Genomic DNA, 26,528 nt, shown 5'->3' with positions numbered 1-26,528 from the left:
GATTTCCACGTGGCTGGTCCCAGCTTTATGGCCTGTTTCTCCCCTCTTCACACCTTCCCCTCCTTTTCTCCTGACCACCCTGTGTCCCAAACACCTGTCAAGCCCTCAGCACCTCAACACTGTGTTTTCCACTGGCATTGCCACCTCAATTCCACTTCTATCCACCAACATCCTTCCTCTCTTTCCTTTCTGTTAAGTCACTTCTGATGGTTCCAACTGATTTCATTACTCCCATTTACACCATGCTTTGCTTTTACTTTCTAAGCATTTGTTGAATACCTACTACAGCCGAGTCACTTTAGATCCTGGGGATGCCAGGATGAACATAAACAGGCATAGATCCTACCCTCTTGAGGCCTGTAGTCATAGAAACACCTGTATACACTTGGGACGAGTGCTTTGAAGAAGTGGCAGATGGTACTTTTGGGGCTGTCAAGACACGAATTTGATCTGGTCAAGAGGCCAGGGAAAGTTACCCTGAGAAAATGCTGCTTGGGCAGAGAACGGGAGGACAGACAGGCAAAGAGGGGAGGGAAGAGTGAGTCAGGCAGCCACTTGTGCAAAGACCCAGAGGCTGCCTGTGGTGCTAATCTTGGGGTTTGTATCCTTGTTTTATTATCATGTTTATCTTCTTGTCCCCGGTGAGTAAAGCTCTTTAAGGCAGGGCCTATTTCTGGCCTCTTGCTGTCCTCTGCAGGGGTTAAGACTAAAGCTTGCCCAGGGCAGGGAGACAGTTGTTTGAATGGACTAAGTGGACACTGTCTGTTTCTGCAGAGACCCCCAGTGCACCACCTCCAGAACCCCTGGAGTGCAGACAGGTCATCCTGTGGCCATCTCTACCACCCTTCTTTGTGGTGGCCAAGGGCCAAGAAACAGCGTCACTTCTAGCTCCAGACCCAGATTTATGTCTGTCCTTGATGAAGGTGTCTTCTTGCACTGAACTGGGATTTCAGGTCTCCTTTGTTTGTGAGCATGGAGGTAGCCTGCCCCTGTGGGCTCCCTGCGAGTTATGACCACAGAAGGAACGTCAGGGTGGTTGTACCAGGATGGTGGGGTTTATTAGGGCCTCTGGGCCCTATTCTCCCACTGCTGCCCCCTGGCCCACTCTGGCCACACCAGTCTTCTTTCCACCCCTCAAATACTCCATGACCTTTTTTTAAAATTTTATTTTATTTGAGACAGGGTCTCGCTTTGTTGTCCAGGCTGGAGTGCAGTGGCATGATCACGGCTCACTGCATCCTCTGCCTCCCAGGCTTAAGTGATCCTCAGGCCTCAGTCTTCCGAGTAGCTGGGACCATGACCGCTTTTTATCTCAGGACTTTGTCACTGCCCCTTCCACCAGGAATGCTCGTTTGGATCTTCAAACAACTACCTCCTTATCATCATTTCTAAATGTTATTCCTAAATGTCTCCCTTAAAAGTTGCGTTCAAACAGCACCCAGGTCTGAGTACCTCGGTTAAAGGCGCCCTCTATGTTCCCTACCCCATCACTCTCTATCCTCATTACTTGATTTTACTTTCTCTGTAGTAGGACCTAACTTCAGTCCAAAATGACCTCTTTCCAGGTACACTGCCTGCCTACAGGGATGTAAGCGCCAAGAGGCAGAGTTTTGCTGGATTCTTCTCTTCTGTTTCCTAAATGACTGGAACAGAGGAGCTACTCAATAAAATGAATGAATGAATGAATGAACGAACGAACGAACGAACAAATGTCCCCTGTGGGTACATGCCTGGATTCAGGGGGCTGGGACTAGATTGAGATAAATCCACACTGAGTTTAAGATTCCAACCTAGATGGTAGTAGTGGTGTGAGCCTGTCTGAATTGGCCCCCATTCAATTTACAGGCCCCCCCATCTCTTTCTATTCACTGCCCTTCAATCATATTCTCCCAGCTCCACCATAAACTGTGTTAGCTATTTGCCCTGGGGCATGCTACTTTACCTTTCTAAACTTCAGTTTCCTCCTCTAAACTTTCATACTTGCAGGGTGATGGTGAGAGTTAAATGGAGTAGATTATTTAGAGTGCTTAGTGCATGAGCCTTGCAAGTAGCAAGCCTTCTCTAGACGTTAGCTTCCCTGGTGAGTTTTATCATCCTCACCACACCTCGCTTTGTCATTTTTTTTTTTTTTTTTTTGACGCTCCCCTTCCCATCCCTCCCTGTGCGCCTCACGTTTGCCCACCAGGGGGCCCCACATGCCGCTCTTCCTGCTCAGGTCGTCCACACTGATGCATGCCGCCCGCCTGTCATGGCATCAGTACCTTGCTTGTGCCTCTGATGACAGCTCTGTCACTGTCTCTGATGACAGATTTGTCTGCTGGTTCTGCCTCTTCATTCCAAGTATCTCAGTCCCTTGCACCCAATACTTCATTCATTCCAAATGACTGAGCACCTACTATGTGCCAGGCTTCAATGGTAGGTGTTGGGGATACAAGGAGAAAGATCAGCCATGCCCTCCCTTCAAGAAGCTCACAGTCTATAGGAGGATGGCAGAGGGGTCAAGAGGCAGAGGGGGCCACGCCCTGGACTGGATGGATGAGAAGGCCAGGATCACATTGCTCTTTGGAACTAACCCGCTGGCTGGAAAACGTGCGGAAGCTCCCTGCCATCAGGCCCTCAGCTCCTCACGTTACATATTTCTACACTTACCTGAATTTCTCAGCTCAGCTCTTCATCCCTAGTGCCTCAAACCCTATTCCAGACACCTCAGTTCCTTACACCAGATGCTGCAGCCCTTGCCTCAAACACCTCAGCCTCTCATTCCAAAATCTCCTATGTCCCAAACTTCAGGAGCTCAGCCATTCACCTCAAATATCTCAGCCCCTCCTCTAAGAAATACTGCAGTCAGGCCAGGTGTGGTGGCTCATGCCTGTAACCCCAGCACTTAGGGAGGCTGAGGCAGGAGGGCTGCTTGGGTTCAGGAGTTCAAGACCAGCTCAGGCAACATAGCAAGACCTTGTCTCTACTAAAAATTAAAAAAATTAGCTGGACATGGTGGCTCGTGCTTGTAGTCCCAGCTACTCAGGAGACTGAAGTGGGAGGATGGCCTGAGCCCAGGAGATAGAAGCTGCAGTGAGCTGGGATCACTTCACTGCACTTCAGTCTAGGCGACATGGTGAGACGCTATCTTAAAAAAAAAAAAAAAAAAAAAAAGAAGGAGAAGAAGAAAAACAAAATGCTGTAGTCATTGACATAATCTGTGGTTCTCAGTCCCTTTTTTTTTTTTTTTCAGCTTTTAGATTCAGGAGGGATGGGAAAAAGTAGTGATTTGGAGAAGCCCACTGGTAGGCTTTTTCTGATGTGTCTTCCAGGGCAGAGGGGGGCATCCTTCACTCCCTCCCAGTGTGAGGATTGCTTATTTAAATATTGTGTTTGCAGTGACTCATGCCTGTAATCACAGCACTTTGAGAGGCCAAAGCAGGAGGACAGCCTGAAATCAGGAGTTCAAGACCAGCCTGGGTAACATAGCAAGACCCTCATTTCTACCAAAAAAAAATTAAGCTGGGTATAGTGGCACGGACCTGTAGTCCCAGCCATTCCGGAGGCTGAGGCAGGAGAGCGGCTTGAGCGCAGGAGTTCAAGGCTGCAGTGAATTAGGATCGCACCACTGCACCCCAGCCTGGGTGACAGAGTGAGACACTGTCTCAGAACAAATGTATTTGCTTTCTCACTCTTTCCTATCTCCATGATCACATCTTCTCTCCAGTTTTAAATGCCTCACCATTAATAATTCTCTCAGAGTTCCTTGGAGAGAGGTCATGATCTCATCACTCCTAATTCTCCAAAACTAATCATAGAATCTCAGAGTTGGAAAGGACCCAGAAGTCCAATGGGTTCCAAACTTCTTTTTAGTTAGGGAGTCTTAACTGCAACCAAATCTTATGTGGAACATCAATATATATGTTGACTAGCTGTTGGAGCCTGGCCATGTAACCCAATGGATTCTGCTTAGAATATGGATTAAAAACCCCTCATGGACATGAGACTTTGCAGGCTTCAAAGAGAAAGATCTGAATGATGGAGGGTCCCACCCAGTGGGTGCCTCTGGTGATTATCAGGGTATTGACAACTTTGTCATTCCCTGTTCTCCGAGCTCTGAGCACAGCCTGAGTGCTGGTGCTGCCCAGGGGACTGACTGCAACCGGAGCAACCCAGCCCCAAGACCCCAGGAGGTTGCCATAGATACTGAGGTGAAGGGAGCTGGTGAGCTTGTTATTATTTGTGTGCATCTTCCCTCTAATTGCTGTGGGGTAGCTGGATGCTGTGTGGGCGCTACATCAGTGGGGATAGAGGAGGGTGTATGTGCGAGGGTGTGTGTTTGTGTGTGCACACAGAAGTATCTATAGGCTCCAAACCACCACTATGGATGTGTCAGAGGCTGCGCTGTTGAGAGAAGTAGTGAGGGAGGAAGGGAGAAGTGAGGTAGAGATACAAAGGAAAAAGGAGGCTGGACAAGGTGGCTCATGCCTGTAATCCCAGCACTTTGGGAGGCCAAGACAGGATGATTGCTTGAGTCTAGGAGTTTGAGACCAGCCTGGTCAAAATTGTGAGACCTCATCTCCACAAAAAAATTTAAAACTAGCTGAGTGTGGTGGCACATGCCTGTAGTCCTAACTACTTGGGAGGCTGAAGCTGCAGTGAGCCGTGACGGCACCACTGTACTCCAGCCTGGGCGACAGAGCGAGACCCTGTCTCAGGGGGAAAATTTAAAAAAAAGACAATGGATTAAGTTTTCTTCTAATTGTGTGAATTCTAATTTTCTACTTTATTTGGATGTTTCAAAAAGTAAAAGGCAGTGGCAAACCTGTGGTAGGGAGTGATATTTGTTGAAAAGCAGCTAGCTCCACTTATGTAGTACTGTGAGTCACCCCTGAGGCTTCACCCCAATATTTTTCTCATCACTTTACCTTTTAGAGATACAGTGCAAAATGCTTTATATGGTTACCCCGAAACACCTAGTGTTGAACCCTCCCCTTAGTCGGGATGATGTTCCTCTCCCAGCAGGCATGTGAGACTGGTCAGGGTTGTAGTCCTGTTTTACATTTGCCCAGGGATACTCCTAGGGGACCCCATGGCAGCCCTCTTCTGTGCTTGTTCTGACCTCTCTTCCTCTCCTCATTCCACCTTCCATTCATGAATAGAAAGTTTCAAGTATCAGCCTGGAGGTCAGGAAGCAAGTTGCCTTGAGCACTTGGGAAGGGCACATTGATGATCAACTGATATTCGTGGTTGCTTCTGCTTTGAAGATGGATGACAGAAACTCAACACTTACTGGCATCTCCATGTACGCAATCTCATTGCCCTACCCCACACTGAGACTTGGGACCTGGCTCTCACCCAGGTGCTTTGAGATAGGAAGTGGCCTAACTCTCCACTTTACTTCCTGTTGCCCTGGGGAGGGGTGGGGCATGGTGTTCTGGCACTGCTACCCTTTCCCTTGGCCCTCTCTACCCTTCTCCCTAGAGAACTGCTAATGCTTTTGCTTTAGGGCTTCACGCCCTCCCATTCCCTAATCACCCCTACTGGGTAGTCTGGTTCCCAAAGCAGCTGTCAGGGCTGTTGGGTCAGGACAGGAGGGGAGCACTCCTGGAGAGCTCTGCCCCACTCACCCCTCAGGGAGGCAGCTTGGGAGGCTGGGACACCTCTCAGCCCCCTACTCTGGCAGAGCGAGCCTGCTCGAGACGGAGGCCCAACTCCCAGTGGGCATCCTGCTGTAATCAAGACTGTGCGGCAGCCTCTGGCTGAGCTCCACCCTGCCCAGTTAGGGCTGGCCTCAGCCTCAGGGGACAGCTGCCCAGGCAGGTCAGGAACCTGCCCAGCCAGTTTGTCCCCCATCGAGACGGTTATGTGCCTCTGTCCCACCAACTTGTGATAGTGGGGACAGGAGAAGGGGTGGTATCTCCCTCTGTCATCCCACAAATATTTACTGAGGGTCTGGGGCTGAGAGTACAATGGTGAACAAAAGGTGCAGAGGCCCCACCTTATTGGAGCCTACAATTCAGTGGGAAGGCAAATATTAAAGAAATAATAACAGTAAACATAGTTCTTTCTTTTCTTTTCTTTTTTTGAGATGAAGTCTCATCCTATGGAGTGTAGGCTAGAGTGCAATGGTGCAATCTCGGCTCACTGCAACCTCCGCCTCCTGGGTTCAAGTGATTCTCCTGCCTCAGCCTCCCGAGTAGTTGGGATTATGGGCGCGCGCCTCCACGCCCAGCTAATTTTCATATTTTCAGTAGAGACGGGGCTTCACTATGTTAACCAGGCTGGTCTCAAACTCCTGACCTCGTGATCCACCCGCCTCAGCCTCCCAAAGTGCTGGGATTACAGGCATGAGCCACCGCACCCGGCCCAGCAAACATAGTTCTAATTAGGTACCAAGTACTATTCTAAGTGCCTTAGCCCATTTAGTGCTCACAGGCCTGTGAGGTAGGTAATATTATTATTCCCAGCCGGGCGAAGTGGCTCACGCCTGTAATCCCAGCACTTTGGGAGGCTGAGGCGGGTGGATCACGAGGTCAGGCGTTCAAGACCAGCCTGGTCAACATAGTGAAGCCCCATCTCTACTAAAAATACGTGGTGGCGGGTGCCCGTAATCCCAGCTACTCGGGAGGCTGAGGCAGGAGAATCACTTGAACCCAGGAGGTGGAGGCTGCAGTGAGCCAAGATTGCGCCACTGCACTCCAGCCCGGGCCACAGTGCAAGACTCCGTCTAAAAAAAAAAAAAAAAAAGATTAAGTGACTTACCCAAGGTCACGGAGCTCATCAGTGAGTTGCCCAGAAATCCAAGCCAGGCAGTTTGATGCAAGTTCACTCTTACACAGCTATGAGATAGCTCTACTGCCCCTCATACCAGTCAATGCCTCATTACAAAATGTGGTAGGTGCCAGAAAATAAAAGTACGAGGGTGCCTTGCAAGAAAATGGGGATTTCCCCTTTCTTCCACTTTCTCTTCTAGCCCCCACTGCACAAAGCAAAACTTTCTGAGTCTTTCCACTTCACCCCTTTCACTGCTGGCCGGATAGAGAATACTCTTTCATCTCTGCAGTTATGATGCAGGGACGCAGAGTCCTACCTGTATCCTTGTACCTGGCCTGGTCTCCCTGATCAACCCGCGCCTGAAGGGTTTCTTTCTAATAATGGTCCTGGTGGTTGCGCAAGTCTAGACTGTCAGCTCCCGGAGGGAAGGCGGCTGGCAGCTGGCTCTGCGCAGACTGGGGGCGCCTCCCGGGCATGCAACCTGGCACAGGCTCCTTGACCTTGGCTCTCTCCCCACATGCTAGGAGCCCGGTTGGGGGCTCGGGACCCGCGTGTGGGTCCCGTCCAGAGAGCTCAGTGGTCCAGACCCCTACACTCCTAACACACGCACCCTCGCATGCACATTCCCGAGCCTGCGCGGGGTCCGTCCCGGGACAAGCCCATAAGTCGCGAACCTTCCAGCTCGGTCTGCCCGGACGGGTGGACCGGATCAGGCACCCCCTCCCCTCGGCTACCCAGCGCGCCTGGCCCAGCGCGGGCGGCTCCGGGGCGGGGCGGGGCCGGCGGCGGGAGGCCCCTCCCCGGGGGCGGGCCGGGGGCCGGCGGGGCTGGGGGCGGGGCGGGGCGGGCGGGCGGCGCGGGGGTGTCCCTCCCTCCCTCGCTCTCCCCGGTAAAGTCTCGCGGTGCTGCCGGGCTCAGCCCCGTCTCCTCCTCTTGCTCCCTCGGCCGGGCGGCGGTGACTGTGCACCGACGTCGGCGCGGGCTGCACCGCCGCGTCCGCCCGCCCGCCAGCATGGCCACCACCGCCACCTGCACCCGCTTCACCGACGACTACCAGCTCTTCGAGGAGCTTGGCAAGTACGGCCAGCCCGCCGCGGTCCCCGCCTGCCCTGCCGCCCGGGCGCTATGCGGCTTCTCGCCCCGCCCCCCGGCCCTGCACCGGCCGCTGCGGCGCCCCCTCGGCCGCCCCACCCCCGCCTTTCCCGCCTGCTGCCTCTGGGCCCCGCGCCCCCCGCGCCCTGCCCTGCATCCCCCTTGGCGCCCTGCAGCAGCTGGCGGGGCCGCTGCTCCCCGCGCGCCGCCGCGGACACCGCAGCCCCCGGACCTTTCCCGGGTGCCCTCCAGCCCCGCCCCTCTGCACCCTTCATGCGCCCCGCTCCCGACCACCTCCCAACGCTGCCAGGTTGCTCACTCCGCACCCTGAACCCAGGTCCCACGCGCCTCGCACTCAGGACCCTCGCCGGCCCTGCAGCCCTAGCCCCGCTGCGGAGCCCGGGCGTGGGGGGGCTGTTTGGCGCCCGGCCCCGCCCCCCGCGAGTGCCGCTCCAGGCTCCCAGCCCCTCGGCTGGGCAGTGCTGCGGCACCCCCGTCCCCTCCCCCCATCCCTGCAGTGGTCCCGGGAGCCGCGCCGCAGCCGCAGCATCCCCCTCCCCTCCGCACTGAGCTGGCCGCTGCAGCAGCCCCGGCCCCCCACCCCCACCCGCGGCATCGAGCCCGGCCACTGCAGCCCCCGCCCCGCCCGCCCCCCTAGACGTTTCCAGAGCTGAGAGTGCGAGCTCCCATTGGGGGGGGGACGTCAAGGAAAATAACATGGGAAGGGGAGTTCTTGATGTCTGACTGTGTCCTCTTTTCCCTTGCTGTCAGTTGAGCCGGGATGCAGTGAGATGAAGCCGGCTGTGGGAGAGGAGGGGGGGGGGTTGAGCCTCACTTTGCCCCATGGTTGAGGGAGATTTCTCTTTCAGGGGATGATACCCTCTTTTTAATCTCTCCTTCCCCAACCCTCAACTGTTCCTGGTGAGAGAAGGGCAGGGTCTGTCTGCTCCCTTCTGCCCTGGTTCTCTTGGCCGGGACCGCAGGGCTGTCTGAGATGCAGCAGGTGTGTGTTTTCAGCGTCGCCCACCCGCTCCTGATGTGCAGCCTGAGGTGGAGGCTGTTGCCTTGCCCAGGGACTGGATGAGGGGGTGGGAGCGCGGCACACCACCCACATCTGTTCAGTGACCTGCGGTGGCCGCGTCCTTCTGCCTCACGTTGGATAGTGGTGGTCGCAGCCCCGGTGTGTGTGCGTGTGACTAGAGGTCTGGTGGTGGGAGCATCATCGTCCCCAGACTTGAAGTGTGTCTGTGTCACTCTGCCCTGCTCCGTGTCCCAGTTCTTTCCCCCTTCTCCCTCCAGGGGTGCTTTCTCTGTGGTCCGCAGGTGTGTGAAGAAAACCTCCACGCAGGAGTATGCAGCAAAAATCATCAATACCAAGAAGTTGTCTGCCCGGGGTGAGTGTTCCCTGTCTTGACCTCTTCCTGAGGATGCCTCCAGGGGCTATGGTTTCTTCTGAAGGAGCCCCAGAAATTGGGGGTTGTGCGTTTTAGCACTTGGAGAGGAGTTGGAATTTCAGACTGATTGGACTTTGTGTCAGGCTGAAGCCAGAAAAGGAGTTGCATGGGGGACTGGAAGTGCCCAGGTACAAAAGAATGAAGGAAGAGATGCAGGTAGCTGCAGTGGCCCCCAAAGGCTCGAGGGAGTTCAGTCTTCAGGGAGGTGGAGGATATGGGGGTAGTGGGTGGTACAGAATGGGGAGCTCTTAATTTGGGGCATTTGGAGCCCTCTCCCTTTGGGGCAGTGGTGGCTACTGCAGGCCTTTCCTGGTCCCTGTGCCCCAGTGGTGACTTAGGATGGAAATGCAGTAAGTGAGCAGCTCTGACAAAGCCAGCCTCCCCTGCCCACCAGGCGGCAGAACAGACTCCCAAGGGAAGGGAATCTGTAAACATCAGGGGAGGCTGCTACTGGCGAGGGCTTCTTAGGAACAAATTCTGCCAGATGAACTTGATTGCTTTTTTGATCAAATTACAAAGTTGATGGTGCAGCAGCAGATGTAGTCTGTCCTGGGTGGAGGGTGATGCCTCATGGTCTAGAAATCCCAAAGGCCTGGTTTGGGCAGGAACTGCACTGCCTCCAAGTCTGAGGAGCATAAAGGCCAAGGCTTATGGGGCCTCACTTGCGAGATCCTCCCAAGTACCTGAGGCTAGGAGGGTCAGGGCCTGTCTTTCACACCTTGAACCTACACTCTCTGAACCTCCTATTGGGTGCTTGCCAAACTCACCTCATCTGATAGGTGTAGACCCAGCATTGTGTGAAGTGCTCTGTAAACAGGTCTGGTGAGTACAGAGGTCAGATCTTGGAGGGCTGCAGGGTGCAGTTGGGGAACAAAGGTTGTGAGACTCAGAGAATGGAATTAGGGCTGGGCAGTAGGATGCCATAAATGTATTAGGAGCCAGGACACATGCCCTGGGGAAGACATGGGCCTTGGCCAATAATGACCCGGGTTTCTCTGGGATAAGAGACGTAATAGATGTCCCAAATGCTCAGAGAAGCTCTACAATTTCACGGAGATGACATTGGGCTTCTATCATGTTGGCAGTTGTTCTGGGACCTGTTTAGCAGGGCCTTGTCCACCACCTGGCTGGGGACTCTCTCTCCATCCCCCTAGTAGAGCACTAATTTCTGACTCCCATCCAGCTCCACCTCTTGCTGTTCGTGTGTATTGCCTATAAAGTTGGACTTGTTTGTTTTCTTTTTCTCTGGGTACCTTGAGTCTGAGGATGGTTGCCATAGAGATATGTGGGCAGTCAGATGCCCTCCTTCCCTGGAGTAGGGGTGGGGGGGGACAACAGGGGCTGGGATCTCTGGCAGACATCCTCTGGCCAAGGATGGAAGGTGCAGGCAGGAACGATGGCTTGAGGCTGGATACCTCTCATACCCACACAGCAGAACCCTGGTGCATCAGAAACGGGGCTGGTGTCTGGTGTCTCCAGTTGATGACGCAATGCTTTGCTATCCTCATCTCACCAGTGTCCTCTGACCCAGGGGTAAGGGAAGGAGAGACGGCTGGAAGCCAAATTCTGGGATGTGAGGAAAGGTGATGTGGTGACTTCCTGCAGCTGCCTGACTGGGGCTTTCATTTCCTACTCCTTCCCTACCTGCCTGAACTTCCATGACCTGTGTGATAGCATCGCTTTCCCTTCCTCACCTCCTTTCAACCTTGTCCCATCTTTCCCAACGGATATCTTTCCCTGGCCAAACTGGATGAGGTTTGATTTCTCTTTGATTTCCCCCCCTCCTCAAGAAGAGGATTCTTGTGTAAAAGTATATGCTTCAGACAGAAACTCCCCCTCTCCCAAAATGGATATGCCAAGACTGGGCTCTGTTGTGTGGCTTCGTGTGCCAGGTTGACTTTGGGACAGAGGCACAGATGATAGGCACAGATGCCAGCCAGAGGGGTCAGAATGTGTAAGTGCCAGCCAGTACTGTGTGGAGGTGGGAGAGTGGAAAGGGGCTGTCTTGGAGATGGAGGGAACAAGGTGGAGCTGGACTATAGGTGTGGGCATGGGGGATGTGAGCTCTTGGAGAGAACTGGGCCGGGGTAGCCATGGGCTGGTGCCCATGGGGTTAGGGAGTGAGGGCCATGGCTTCCCTGCAGACTCTCAGTTTACACTGTATATTTTATAAAGGTGCAGGCACTGGGGCTGGGTTTCACTCGTCGCTGTCTGTTTAGGGCTCCGCAGGTGTTGGATTTCTGTGTCTGGGAATGTCGTGGGCCCACCAGGGTCATCTATGAAGGTCTGAAGGGGCTTGCTGTGTTCACTGGGTCTTCCTGCCTGCTATCTTTCTTGTTTGTGATTCTCTGGGCTACAAACTGAAAAGATAGAGGGTATAGAGCTGTTTCTTTTTGGCATCCTCGGTGAGGTGGCTGGGAGGCAGGGAGAGGGATCACCTGGTCTTCTAGGGGGTCCAGTTGAGACAGGAAGCCTTCTTTTGGGCTGTTGTGTCTTGTCTCTATGGTCTCAGAGGCCCACATTGGCGGCTAGGTTGTAGGGTGGGGAGTTCATGCGGATATGCATTGAGCACTGTCTTTGTCTGCGGGCCTGTCTACATAAAGTCACTGAAAGTCACATAACGTCACTCCGTTTGCTTCAGAACCGTGATAGGAGTGGAGCTGGGTTCTTAAGGGAGCCCATGGTTCCAAGCTTAGCTCCACTAGGCCGAAGGAGGCATTTAAAATAGGCTTGGATGCAGGAGCTAGTGGGCCAGGTGATGGCAATGATAAGTCGTTATTTTAAGATTTAAGAGCACCCCCCTCAAGGAGCCTGAGCCCTTATGTCTTTTTTTATTTTTAAATCTTCATATTCCCTTCTTATCTTTATTCATATGCATACAGATTTTCACCTCGCGGAGCATAACATTTTATATCCTGCTCTCTTTGCTTATATCCAAAGTATTTCCCCCATATTGCTACAGTTGAAGGGCAAATGGTCCTTTCTTCTACGTTGTTTAGGATTTATCCCTAGAACAATCAGCATCAGAAGAAACTTCTGTGTATGTACCATTTATCTGGATTCCAGTTGCTTTCACTGAGATGGATACTGGGGTAATGCCCTTGGCCTTACTAAGAGATGCTATTGGAAATGGTGTTATGAAATCTGTTATAATACTTTAACATATTTATTTAATCTGTACATTCCATGTGAAGAAATTTCTTTTGAAGCTAAATGTAAGCAAAAGCTTTCCTCTTTGTGAGGACCTGGGAGGTGAGGGAAGGGTCCTTATGTGTTTCTTTACTTCTTCATGGACAGGCCCTAGCGAAGTGCCTGACTTTTGCCGGCCACATACGCATTAAATGAGTGGGTCAAGAGGACTATGTAACCAATCGTGGTTGCCTTTTGGCTTTGGCTCCCAGGAAACTCAGAGTCAAGTTGCCAGAGTCCTTGTACCCTGCTACAGGCTTGGGTCCTCCCTTTCTGATGCAGGGAGCCAGGCTGCAGACCTGATACGGCTGCTGGAAGAGAGGACAGATGAGGATAAAGACCTGTACTTGGGGCATAAGGCAGAGTGGGAGATGTAGGCAGACATTTAGCTGATGATTCCTCCTTCCTTGTCACTAATGGCACTATAGGGCCACTGTTGAGATCTCTTCCAAGTAGTGATTTTGAATTTATTGTGCATAAGGATCACCCTGAGTACTGGTTTTAAAAATGCAGATTTCCGAACTTTAGCCACAGAGATTCTGCTTTAGAAAGTCTAGGGTGGGGCTGCAGAATCTGCATTTTTAACACATGCTCCAGTGAATTTCATGCAGGTGAAGCATGAGCCACTCTTTAAGAGATGCCACCTAAAATCTGCAACAACAGTTGCTCTTGCCATGCCCTCTGGAATTCAACAGACACACCTTGGCCCAGCCTTCTCCAGATTGTGTGTCTGTTGCTATGTGGCCATCTGTGCACATGGGCTGTTCTGTGATTAGGGGCCTCGTTCTGGGCCTCCGGATTGGGGTGTCTGTGTCTGAGGCTGCGGCAAGCTGGGTTGTGGCATGTTGGCCACCAGAAGGGTAAAGGCTGTCCCTTTCTGGGTCCAGCTGGCCCTGGGGACTGAAATGGGATCCCCTGGATGGTGCCAGCTGAGAATCCCCGCCCCCTTAGTGTTGGCCTGAGTAGCCCCCATGACATTTGTGTCCCCTGTGGTATCTCCCAGTGAGACTTTCCTGTTAAGGATCTGGGTGAAGTGAGGGGAAGAGAAGGGAGGAGGAAGCAGCAATGCAGGGAGTAGGAGAAGGAAGAGAAATCCACACAGCACTGGAACACCGGCCTCGAGGAAGCATTTAAGGAGGCTGTGTGCAAAACCATGCCTTCCCCCTGCGGGTAAAACAGGCCAATTTCTGTAAACAGAAAAATGGGCATCCTGCATATCGGTGATGGAACGCCTCTACCTTCTCTCCTGAAGGGATGGAAGCCGACTGCAGGTCCTTCTGTGCGAAGGCTTCTGCCGGGCGGCTTTTGTCACATGGTCACGTTGAGCTGGGGGCCTTAGCGCACACAACACTGGCCTGTCCCCCTCCCCTCCCACCTGCCTTCTCAGAGTGACTTGGGGTGCTGCATCACGGTGTGGGGATGGAGGTGGGAAGGTTACCCTGTCCCATCAGGGAGGCCCCTGCCTTCTTCCTGCTGCTTCCTCTGGTCCCTTGTCACCATACCCTTGTTAGAAGCTGTGCTGAAACCCTAGAGGTGTGTGGCTGACCCCATTCTCTGCTGAGGCTGGAGACAGGGAAGGGGAGGCTGTGTGTGACCATTCCTGCTCCCATCTCTATGCTTGCTGCTCTCTGAACAGCTTTGGCAGACCAACAAGGGCCTGATCCCATGGGTGCCAAAAGGGTGGTGACAGGAGGACATGGGCACTTTGCACCTCTTGAATGCCTCTCTGCAGAGCCCCTTTGTCATCTGCCCATGGCCAGACAGATCTGCCGCAGGACTGCTGGGGAAACCAAGGCACAAAAGCTTTGTCTGGGGTCTTTTTTTTTTTTTTTTTGCACTGCAGGTGCCTGTGACTTTGCCAGGGCTCAGACCCAGCATCCTTAGTCCGTGTGGCCTCCACCCACTCCTTGGCGCCTTTCTTTAAAACACAGGTTCTGGATACTTTGTTCCTGTGATGAATCTTGGCATATCACCTCACACCTCTCCATCTAAGCCCCAAGCTCCAAGCCTGGTGGAGCAAATCCCTCCTCGTTGCTGGCTGAGGCCCCATTCCCATCTGTACCCACCTCTCTGGGCTGTGCGGTGGGGAGATTTCCAGCCACTCCTCCCCAACACCATCTCCGCTTCCTGGGCCCTATCAGCAGCAGCCGCAGCTTCCCATCTGCTCCCCTCTTTTCTCCTCCCTTTCTTTCCCCTCCCCCCTGCTTGCTGCTGCCCTGGGAGGAGCTATTTTTAGGGGCTGCTTCCTGGGATGTTTTACTTGGGGCTGGTTACCATGAAGGAAATGTCACCAAAACAGTGGGCAAAGGCTGCAGGCACCAGGAGCCCTGCCGGGGGCCATGGAGAACACGATGGCTGACCCTTTTCTGGCCCTTGAGAGCAGCCAGAGTGTCCCCAGGCAGAGCCTTGCCTTCTTGGGGCTTGCTAGTGACCCCTTGGGGATTTTCTCCGTCAAAGCTGATTTAGGGCCTTTTCGCTGTAGGGCATTTTTTGGAGCCTCTCTCCCTCCTTAGAGCTTCCCTTGCCTTGAGATCCAGAGGCCAAAGTGGGGCTCAGGTCTTTGTGTCACCAAGTTAAAACTGCGTAAGGACTGAAGATAAGGGGAGGATGCTGGGTACATGCACAGAGCCTTGGGGGTTCACATGGGCACATTTCAGGCCCCGTCCCTCTGTATCACATCCCCCAGCTAGTCACCAGGTGTACACGGGTGAGGGCATTAGAAGCCGTGGTCCTGCTCCTGCGTGGTGGATGGACTTTGCTTTTAATTGGAGACTCTTTGCACCTTTAGAGTGAGATTCAAAGAGGGAGGGATGTGGCATCGCAGTGTCAGGATGAGGTCGGTGGGATTGTGGCTTGGGAATCCCACTGGTCAGTGCCCCAGGCCCAGGGCTGTGCATAAGCAGCTGGGGAAGGTGGATTATGACACCAAATCCCTGCCGTGTCCTTGTTTCTGCTCAGAGTGACCCCAAGGGGGCCAGACAGGAGCCTCTGTTGCTTGGAAAGAAGATGAGGGGCACTCAGGAGGGCAGCAAGTGAGGCTGCCTCCCATCAAGCCCTGAAATCAGTGGGGCTGCAGGAAGCTTCTCACATCCATGTTTGGGGTCACAGGCACAGACCTGCAAAATGCCGTTTGCAAAATTAAGAATGCCTTTGAGATTGGAACTTGGGAGAGCCCTCAGTCAGAGTAGGAATGTGCATCCTTTCCCACGTACAGAGGGTTGTATGTTTAGGTGGCAGCAGGATCTTAGTGCTGTCATTTGTGTGGTTTTTTTTTTTTTTTTAGGAAAATGTCTCTAAGTCAAGCAGGCCCGTCTCTGAGAGAGCCATGGAGAGTCTGTGGCCAACCCTCCCTGGTCCCCTGACCTGGCAGAGGAAGGAAAGGGCATTGGAGTAGGCTTCTGTCTTCAGGCCAGAGGGGGAGGTGGTTCAAGGGCAGGCTTGGTGCACCCCTTGGCTGCACGCTATCACCTCCCTATCTGCTTCCTCTTTTCTGCATCGCTCGGTGCATCTGGTCACTTCTTGCTACCCTTCCTGTGAATCGTGGAGCCTTGGACCAAGTCCTGAAGCACTTGGGCAGAAGGCGGGAGAGGCTGGGTTTCTAGGATCCTTGTTTCCCAGGGCCTAGCTCTGGCCTCGGCTCAGACCACTCTGGCCTGGGCAGGCTGCTGGGGAAGGGCTGGAGCCGCTTCTGCTTTCTGCTCCTGTTGCTACCTCTGCTCATGTTGGGGAAAACCTGCAGAGGGCTGTGGTTGGAGCTGGGCTGAAGGCCGGCAGGGGTGGGTCTCTCCATGGCAGTAGCACACAGGCAGGCAGGAAGTGGCCCTGTGCAAAAGCGGGAAGTGGCTGTTGTCAAACAGGAAGGGGGGGCTGGGCTGTGGGAGGGGCGGGGATGAGCCTGGTAGAAAGGTGGGTGGAGGAGGGTCCACCTTGGAAGGTCTGAGCATCTCCCTAGTGGTCACTGCAAGGAGGGGTGTCTCCAGGGAGACCTTTGCAGCACCTTGGGATACTGAGCCAGGGCCCTCCCACTATAGACCAAGCCCATTCAGTGGCCTCGCCCTTTTTGGGGTTGGGGATGCTGCGTCCAGCTGGGATGCCCTTGCCATTGGGAAAGATGATCTAGAAACCACTACTCCATCCTGGAACCCCTCTGCTACCGCTGCTGCTGGGGTGGACCCTCTGCTTTTTTGCAGCTGTGGGGCAGCCCTGGAGGTGACTACAGGACAGGAAGTGTCAGGGGAAGAGATAGGAGACAACAGCTGGAGAGGCTGGGTGGTGGCCGGGCAGTGCATGGCGGCAGGAACGGGGAGAGCGTGGCAGGCAGAAACCTCTGTTCATTGAGGAGAGCTTGTGGATGGCAGGGCGCCACGGCTGCGAGGAAGAGGAGGGAAGCAGACAGTGGCACATCCTGCGGTGTTCCCCTCTCTCTGAGGAGCCCCTGTTGCTGCCTGTCACCTGCAGACTGTAGACACTGGTGGGCCCCACCAAAACAGGGAAGGACACTCCACCCCCAGGACTGCAATGGAGGACCATGTGGGGAGCCCAGAAGCCAGGCAGGAGGGCTTAGTTGCTGTGTTGCAGACCCTGTATCTGCCTGGGACAGTGGGTCCCATTCACAGTGTCTCTGGTGATAGCTGTGGCCACAGGCCCAGCCCAGGAGACCCTGTCAAGCTTCTCACTGGGCCCTTGGAAAGGAGCTATATGCCAGACCTTATGCAAAACTCTTGACCTGTACCACCTCAGTTAAACCTCAGATCTTGCTGGCTCCATTTTAGAAGTGAGGAGCCTCTTGGCTGGACACAGTGGCTCAGGCCTATAATCCCAGCACTTTGGGAGGCTGAGGCGGGCGGATCACGAGGTCAGAAGATGGAGACCATCCTAGCGAACACAGTGAAACCCCATCTCTACTAAAAAATACAAAAAAATTAGCCAGGCATAGTGGTGGGTGCCTGTAGTCCCAGCTACTCGGGAGGCTGAGGCAGGAGAATGGCGTGAACCCGGGAGGCGGAGCTTGTAGTGAGCCGAGATCGTGCCACTGCACTCTAGTCTGGGCGACAGAGCGAGACTCAGTCTTAAAAAAAAAGAAGTGAGGAACCTCTTTCCCAGGATAAGGTGCCTGGCTCACTGTCTCACCTCCTTTGGGTCCTAATCAAATGTCACCTCCTTACTGAGGCTTTCCTGGACTGCCCTACTTAAATCTACACTCCCCGCTTTCTCTGCTTTTTCTACGCAGCACTTGCTGTGACATCTAATGTGCCATTGAGTTTTCTTATTGTCTGTCCCTCCCCCACATACAATCCACTAGAGTGTCAGCTCCATGAGGGCAGGGATTTTTGTCTGTTTTGTTCACCACTGTCTTCCTAGCATCTCGAATACTGCCTGTCATATAGTAGGCCTCAGTAAATATTTCTTTTTTTTTTTTTTTGAGACAGAGTCTCGCTCTGTCACCCAAGCTGGAGTGCAGTGGCCCAATCTTGGCTCACTACAGCCTCCACCTCCTGGGTTCCAGTGAGGATGTCTGGCTAAATTTTGTATTTTTAGTAGAGATGGGGTTTTACCATGTTGGCCAGGCTGGTCTTGAACTCCTGACCTCAAGTGATCCACCCACCTTGGCCTCCCAAAGTACTGGGATTGACCTACCGTGACCAGCCATGATAAATATTTCTTGAAGGAATGAATGAAGCTCGGGTGGGTTTAATAGCTTGCCGGATGTGGCAGTGTTGAGCTCAGTCCAGGGCTGTCTGACTCCAAAACCGATGTGTTGTTAATTGCCATACTCCACAGTTTAGAATCAGAATGAGGATCAAGGTGCGGTCCTGGGGTTCAGAGAAGACCTGGGCCTTGCCGGGAACACAGGGCTCAGCTCCTTGGAGTTAAGGCTGAACTAAGAGGCCAACAAGGACCCTCTGGATGCTGGGCAGCTCCTTTGAGGAGTTGGGAGCCTGAGTCTTTGTGTCTCCTCTCCACTCGAAGTCACCGGTAAATCATCGTGCCCTTATTTTTAGTGCTGTTGCTGTTGTGGGACTGTAACCATTAGCTAGTAAGAGACTTAAGGAAGGAGATAAACATTAATCTTCTGGGCCTTCCCTCAGCTGCCACCTCCGCATTGCAAGATGCTGTTCTCCTGCACCTGCCCAGGCAACGAAGCTCGAGAGTTATGGACTGGAGGGTGGTGAGATGTGTGCCCAGAGAGAGGGCTGTGGGTGTGTAGCTTTGGGGCTGGCTAGCTTGGTAGCTCCATCTCAAGTCCAGGGATGGAAGGAAGGTGGGGTCATGTCAACATCCTGCCAGATCTGGAAGAAGCAAGCCCCGCAGCCACCAGGCGAGGCTGTTACAGCCTCCTTGAGTGCCTGCTTCTGGAGGTCACTGGCCACATCCCTGTGCCTGGGACCAGGGGATGCCAGGTGATCTGGGAGTTGGGAGTGACTTGGGGTTCTCCTGGCTGCATCCTGGTCGGTGATCATGCTGAACCCAGGGACAGGAAGGAAGGTCTGACCCAGATCTTTGGGCAGCTGGGACGGATTAGCTGGGCAGTAGGAACTAATCTCTGTCTGTCCCCACCTCCTTCCACAAAGTAGAGCTGTTGCTAGAGGGAAAGTTTAGGACAAAGCTGGGTTTGGTTAGTGAAACAATAAATGTGAATTTCTTCTAGTCCATAATCCCTACATTATCTCAAACTGACAGGCCTGGGTTTGAATCTCAGTTCTATCTCTTTCCTGCTGTGGGATCTTGGGCAAGTTACTTAACTTCCCTGGGCCTCCGTTTCTTTCATCATCTGGAAATGTGGACAATCATAGCATTCACCTGATGGGATCATTGTGCGGGCCATGGGAAGATTTACAGAGGCTTTTTGCTGTTTAGGGTAGAGGCAGGGAGACAGGAATAGCTTGGCAGCTATGGATGTGGAGGCGCGTGCCCGGGCCTGGATAATTCGGGGTGAACTGGACTCTCTTCCTTTTGGACCCCCTCCAAAGCCTGGAGTCTTAACTCAACTCTCACCATTCTTTATCTGGCCATAATAGTACAGGGGTGGAGAAAGAGGGTTCTAGGCTCAGATCACCTGCATCACTGCCTGTCCGTGTTACCTTAGGCAGATTACTCTCTTTTTAAACCTGTTTCCTCAGTAATATAATGGAGCTAATCAGATCCCTACTTCACAGAGTTTCTGTAGGTATGAAATATGGTAATCCATGCCTCTGCCTGATACGTAGTCAATGCTCAGTAAGCGATTGTTATGGCTACTACTGTGGTTATTGGTGAACCCTTATTAAGCCCCTGTTTACAGAAAGAACTCTAGAAAGCACTACCCGGAAAGGTACCCCCGCCCTTCGAAGAGCTTGCAACTGAAAGATAACTGATGTAATATATGATGTGAGAATCGTGAGAAGTGCATTGGGAAATTGGGGGGGTGGAGTAGGAGGGAGAAGTCACAGTCTACCGAGAGGAGCAGGGAAGACTTCATGAAGGAGGTGACTTTTGGCAGGATTTCAGCAAGTAGAAAGAGGGAAGGACAGTGAGGGAGGGCTGTGAGGCCTCCGTGCTGTGAGTAGCATCCTCTCTTCCCACGTACTGGAGCTCTGCCTTCCTGTGGAAGGAATTGACCCACGCAGCTCACTTGGATCTGGGGACTTGTGGATTTCTGGTTATTCCACCAAAACCGAGTAATCCTGGCGTCTGAATGTGAAGAGGTCAAAGCTCACAGCAGTGGTGGCCAAGAGGACCCTGGGGAGAAGCAGGATTTGTGTCCTGGTTTCTCTTTCTATAAAATGGGCATCATACTAATGCCAACCTCCTAGAGTTGTTATGAGGATAAATTAAAAGAGGCAGCTGCCTGGTGTAGAAGTAAGCTCTCAATAAATGTTAGCTATTATTATTTTAAGTCATCATTATCTTGATCATCAACCTCTTTATTATCAGCATCATTATGTTTCAGGCTTGCCATCAGGACTATGTAGAGAATATATGCAAAACCCCTAGCCAGTGCCAAGTATGTATTAGGTGCTCAGTATAACTTAGCTATTATTAGTATTCTTAACAAGAAAGAGATTCTGGGCCAGGTGCGGTGGCTCATGCCTGTAATCCCAACATTTTGGGAGGCCGAGGCGGGTAGATCACCTGAGGTCAGGAGTTCGAGACCAACCTGGCCAACATGGTGAAACTCCGTCTCTACTAAAAGTATAGAAATTATCCAGGCATGGTGGTGTGTGCCTGTAATCCCAGCTACTTGGGAGGCTGAGGCAGGAGAATTGCTTGAACCCAGGGGGCGAAGGTTGCAGTGAGCTGAGATGGCATCACTGCACCCCAGCCTGGGCAACAGAATGAGACTCTGTCTCAAAAAGAAAAAAATAAAAGAGATTCTGGACACCCTAGGCCACTGAAACCCTGTTGTGGTGGAAAGAGCGCCAGAGTTTTAGTTGAAGACCTGGATTCACATCCCAGCTCTGCTGCTCACTGGCTCATTTCCTCATCTGGAAAAGGTGGTCACAACTATCTGGCCCAGGCCTGGTGGCTGTCACCTATAGTTCCAGCTATTCAGGAGCTGAGGTAGGAGGATCACTTGAGCCCAGGAGTTTGAGGCTGCGATCATGCCACTACACTCCTGCCTGAGGGACAGAGTGAGACCTAAAATGAAGGGAAAAGAAGCTGTCTCCAGGATTGCCATGACTTGCTGCATTACTTCAGCAAATCATTACAAGTGCATAGTTAGTACCTAAGAACTGAAGGAATATGAGTAACAAGGTGACCACAAGGAGAATGGATGGTTGATGGCTTTTATTTTTTCTCTTCTGCTTTTAGATCACCAGAAACTAGAACGTGAGGCTCGGATATGTCGACTTCTGAAACATCCAAACATCGGTGAGTGCCTGGTCATGGAGCATTTTGTGGGTATTTTGTAGAAGCAGGGAGAACAGATATCCACTGCTTTTGTGTGTGGGATCACCTCTGTCTGTGGACCTTCACCTGGTGTCTGTTTTTACATGAGCAGGATAGCAACTGTGTCTCAGAATTCTGGGGCATTCTAGTTTAGAGACCTGAGTATCTGCATCACTGCGGCACCTTCTCAGGGCTGGGGTGTGAGGCATCAGAATAGGTTTCAGACGCTATTTCTTCCCTTTCTCCTTCTGTCTTTGGGCTGAGGTCCAGGGTCCTCAGCGTGTGAGGTTCCGGGCTCCTAGCCTGCCAGCATCCCTCACCAGGGGCCATCCACAGCCCTCATGAAAGGGTCAGGATTTTGTTTGTGGACCTGAAAGAGTTTTGTTCCTGCTGCAGTGTCCTGCACACTCTGGGGGTTTCCATGGTGCTCCCATTTGTATTCCCCAGAGCCAGGAAAGCAAGCTGCCCCCTCGCCTGGCTTCTCTGGAGAAGGGATGGCAGGAACCACTCAGATGGGGAAGGAGAAAAAAGAGGATTTCTCCCTGCTCCCACCCTGACTTGGGGGACAAGAGAACATTGTTGGTTGTGCTAAAGCCTGAGGATGTTTGCCTGCCTCAACCCACTCTGGCTCAGTTTTACTTTGTTCAGCTGAAACCGTCTTTGCCAAAAGCGTTGGCCCTGATTTGGTGCTCCTTGCAGAAGGGACAGAAACTGGGCTGGCTGCAGTGTCTGAGCAGAAGCCCCAGTGTTGACTTGAGGCAGAGCAAGGAGCATCTCCTAGGTTTTCCCTAAAAGCCCTGAGTCATCACAAAAGACAACACGTGTTCTGTGCTCCTCAGGCATGGCCTAAATATCAGGGCTCCCACCGTGCCCCGGAGGCCACCTGCTCTGCTCTGTTGGCGGCCAGGGCTGTGAGGTGACTTGCTGAAGCCTAATGCTTCCTTCAGAGCTACCCAGCCCCTGGCTTCCTAGGTCTCGGGCTAGAACACTCAAAGTGAGCTCTGTCAGGGAAAGGCTGAGGTCCTGCTCTAGCCCTCTGGGAGAGGAGCAGCTCTGAGGTAGTCAGAACGTCAGCTGTGCAGGGCTTTGTGGATGGCAATCAGCAGCTTGGATTACACCCGAAGCAGATTGGCGTGGCTCGTGGCGATCGGCTCTGCCTGATGCAGTGTGTTCTGCAGAGCCAGCACCTCTCAGCTGGTGGGTTCCTGGCCTCAGAACTACTGGAGCTCCTAGGTGGTCTCTGAGGTTAGGCCTTTACCTGAAAATAGCGCACTGGGGACTGACGTGTTGCCCTGGGTAGGAGAGGGCCCACAGAGGGTAACACCTAGAACAGCAGTCATGGATTCAGGCATGTTTTGCTTGGCTGGCTCAGTGGTCTAAAAATATTTTTATTATTTGCCAATATTTAAAAATGAGATTTCACATTTTGAAGAAAAAAAATCTATTCCCTTGCCTTTCCAGTCAGAAGGCTCAGCTCTGCTGAGTCCCCACCTTGCATGGCGAGAAGGAGCTGTGGGGAGCAGTGACTGCCCCTGCAGCCCGCTGGCCACCATCCTTGTCACCCACTATGAGCTCACATTTGCATTGCCCACCTGGGCCCCTGCAGGCCTTGCAAGCTTGTGACCTCTGACCTAGAAGTTCCAGAACAGGAAGAAAAAGCGTGTGCGTGACTAAAGCCACCCATAAGCCCAGAAGCATTTTGATGTTCCAGACCTGGGTCTCAATATCTGAGGAAGGTAACTTCCTTTTATGCTCCTTGTGACCAACTGGTACAGCAGTGATAATCTGACTTCATGTAGGCAGGAGAACAGCAGCTAGGGGTCAATGATGCGGGAGGCAGAACCACGTCCGCATCACCCGCGACGAAGGTGGGTTGACCACGGACGGGTCAGGGTATAATGAAGACAATTGAGAAATTAACAGGAAGGACAAAATAGAATTCTAGCAGAAAAAAGCCCTAGGCGTCTTTTTATTTATTTCTAGAATTAAATACATACTTTTTTACCTCTTAGACTTCACTTCATTTGGTAGCCGTTTCCTTTCACCATCTGCCCTGGGCTCAGAATGGAGGCAGGCGGAGACCATCTATCCTGGCCGTCTGCTCAGAGGCCAGGTCGGGCACAGTCACTATGTTGGCCTCTGATTTCCTAGAACTGTGCTTCCATTTCATGACTGCTCCCAGGTCCTAAGGAGGTTGGTCCGAGGACCGATTCTGGGGTTGAGGGTGGGCAGAGGGAAATGGGAGTCAGGACTGTGTCCTGGGAGCTCCAGCATCCGGTGGGAACCAGGGCTCTTGGAGATGTGGCGGAGCTGCAGGTCCAGGAGGCTGCGGTTGCCATGGATCTGGACCTGGCTTGTGGCAGGAGAGGAGGCAATTTTGTGCCCCTAATTCACTATTCCTCTCCTCTCTCCACTGCGCTGCCCTTCAGAACTGTGACCCTTTTGGCTCTGGCCTCTTGAACTCCATCCCAAAGGGAAACAAACGGGCCAGCCCAAGAGCAGTGCACAGTCGAGGAAGCTAGAGCAGAGAGCACGTGGTCAGCCCCGGCTGCGGTCAGACTCGGAGGCACTGAATTCAGATGGGGCATTTGGTGCTAGGGGCCAGCCATGCTGTTTCCCCTTAATAGCTAGATGTTCTGTCCCAGGAGTTAAAAGCCTGTTGGAAGAGTGGTGAACCCTGATGTAAACTCTGGACTTATAGGTGATGATGAGTCAATGTGGGTTCATAGATGGTAACAAATCTACCACTCCAGTGGGAGGTGTTGATGGTAGGGGAGGCTGTGTGTGGTGGGGGGACATGGGGTATTTTGGAACGCTCTCTCTTGGGTATTTGGGAACACCCTGTACTTTCCGCTCAATTTTGCTGTGAACCTAAAACTGCTTTGAAAATAAAGTTTATTAATTAAAAACAAACAAACAAACAACAAAATGCCTGTTGGGTGGAAGGCACACTGCCGAACTCCAAACGGTGCTGGGAGTGTGGCCAGCAGTGGGGAGCTGAGTGGAGGAGACGCTGGTGTGAAGTCTGAGGTCTGAATGAAGTCTGTTCTACCTGTGATCTGCCTGCTCCCTGCTCTCAAGCCCTGTAATGAATAGACTCTGTCTTCCTTCGTGCTGAGCTGCCCCAGCAGTTTTGATCATAGTCTAGCATCGTGGTTTAGAGCAGCACTTCTCAAACTTTTATGTGCTTATGACTCACCAGGGATCATGTTAAAATTCAGATTCCGATTCAGGGGGTCTGGGGTAGGACTTGAGTCTCCAGCTGATGCTCATGCTACTGGTCCGCATGCTGGTCTACACTTGGAGAAGCCAATGTTTGCAGCTTTGGAGTCGCATCCAGATTTGGGGGTTGAATCTGGGATTTGCTAATTAGTAGCTGTGACCTCTGGCAAGTTATTTAACTCCTCTGTGCCTGCCTCTGTTTTGTTATCTGGGTCCCTTTGTGGAGTTGTTATGAAAGGGTTCAGCCAGGAAAGGAGGCTAGGAGGGAGATGATGAAAACGGAGATTCCAGCCCCTAGAAGTGATCTCTTCAAGACCCCCAGCCTCGACTCAGTTCACAAGTTTTTCAAGCTTGACCATTTACCCTTGAGCCTAATACCCATTCAGCTAACAGTAAGTGTAGCAAAGAAACAGTTGCAAATAAAAAGAAAGAAACATTGAATCATGACTGTGCAGTTCCTACATCCCTGCCCCCAGGGTGGGGGTGGGGGGAGCCCTGCCACAGCAAACTCTTGGGGGGCAGCTCAGTCCCCCACAAGCCCCCATGGCAACAGGACCTCCTTCCCACTGTGTTATTGCTGCAGATATTTTTAACAGCAACACTTTTTCAGTGCTTTTTGGAGAAAGATTTGTTAGTTAAAATGTGGCATATTGTTGGGTGGTTTTTAAAGAATTGGAAATAGCCACAACATTTGGGTTGTGGCTATCTCAGTCCTTGAAGACATGAAATATCAAGTAAAGGTTTGTAGGTGTTTTGGCCTGTTCTGTCTTTTATGGTTTTTAAAGAACAGCAATTAGGTTTGTTGCTGAAATGCAGTAAATGCTTTTATACTCCTTTCCCCACGTCTTGTCGATGGACGTGGCCTGGCCCTTGTTGGCCTTCATGCTCTGTCTTTACTCTGGAACAGGCTGGGTGTCAGATTATTTTATTCTACGCATCCATAGTCCCTCTGCTCCTGCCTCACAGCATGATACAGTTGTGCTTAGTTACGCATTTGTGTAATTGCTGGTTTAAAGCCTGTCTTCCCTCTTCGCCTGGCAGCTCCAGGTGGCAGGGCCGGCTCCTCTTCTTCACGGCCACATTCGTAGCATGTACAGCCTCGCCTGCTCCAGGGTAGCTGCCCAGTGGACATTGTCAAGCCAGTCAGAATGGCCAGGGGTAGGGGGGGACAGATTAGAGTTCCTTTGCCTAAGAGTTTGAGAAGGTGACTCCCAAGCAACTCTGCAATATCAGGAATCTTGATGTTGGTTTGTCTTGGATTCAAGTCCAGGTTCCGCCGCTTTGTGTGATTTTGGGCAGGTTTCTTATGGAGCCTCAGTTTCCTCTCCTATCAGATGGGGTTATTTATATGTAAGTAGCTACCCTGCGCAGTTGATGTGAGGGTTCAATACAGTAATGCACGTGGAGCCCATGGAACAACACCGGCACACAGGGACAGCTCAACTAAGTGTTAGTTCTTAGATTTAGATTGTTATTATCAGAATCTAATGGGGTGCAGTAGCTCACAGCTGTAGTCGCAGCCTCTCAGGAGGCTGAGACAGGAGATGGCTCAAGACCAGGATCTCTAGCCCAGCCTGGGCAACATAGTGAGACCCTGACTCTTAAAAAAAAAGAAAGAATGAATCTGCTGTTGCTAAGTAGGCATTTAGAATGGCACAGTCATTTCTCCTCTTGTCTTCAGTGCCCTGTTAATTTCTTTACAAATTAAAAAAATATCGATAGCAGTCTTATTCAGATACGGCTTCCTCCATCCCTCCTTGTCTTGGCGGGCGCCTTGCTCTGGGGCACACATCAAAGCTGTTCTCTCCGCTGGGTGGCCTGGAAGGATTAGTCTTCCTTTGCTGCTCCTCTCTTCTAATTCCCTTCCCCGGCTTCCTCCCACCTGGGCTCTGTGTGTGGCCTTCCTGGAGAAGGGCAGACGCCAATGACTCCATGTCTAGGCAG

At 52.4% G+C, this 26,528-nt stretch overlaps 1 protein-coding gene across 16 annotated transcripts in view; it reads left to right on the top strand.

Annotated features, from left to right (window-relative positions):
- The first annotated feature begins 7,643 nt into the window (after positions 1 to 7,643).
- The window catches only part of LOC116269450 (calcium/calmodulin-dependent protein kinase type II subunit gamma-like), a 53,284-nt gene continuing 34,399 nt past the window's right edge, over positions 7,644 to 26,528 (top strand). For 11 of the 16 annotated variants that reach the window (XM_031652297.1, XM_031652296.1, XM_031652292.1 and 8 more), the window contains exons 1-3: positions 7,644 to 7,833; positions 9,148 to 9,242; positions 21,285 to 21,344. In XM_031652297.1, coding sequence (XP_031508157.1) covers positions 7,769 to 7,833; positions 9,148 to 9,242; positions 21,285 to 21,344 — 220 coding nt within the window. In that variant the 5' untranslated portion in view covers positions 7,644 to 7,768. The remainder of the gene's footprint in view (positions 7,834 to 9,147; positions 9,243 to 21,284; positions 21,345 to 26,528) is intronic. The other 5 variants (XM_031652284.1, XM_031652291.1, XM_031652294.1 and 2 more) reach the window with 5 other exon arrangements.

This window comes from Papio anubis, chromosome 11 (genome assembly GCF_008728515.1).
Source record: "Papio anubis isolate 15944 chromosome 11, Panubis1.0, whole genome shotgun sequence".
NCBI classification, from domain to species: domain Eukaryota; kingdom Metazoa; phylum Chordata; class Mammalia; order Primates; family Cercopithecidae; genus Papio; species Papio anubis.
The sequence above is the reverse complement of the archived record's forward strand: the minus strand, read 5'-3'. Positions and strand labels throughout refer to the sequence as shown.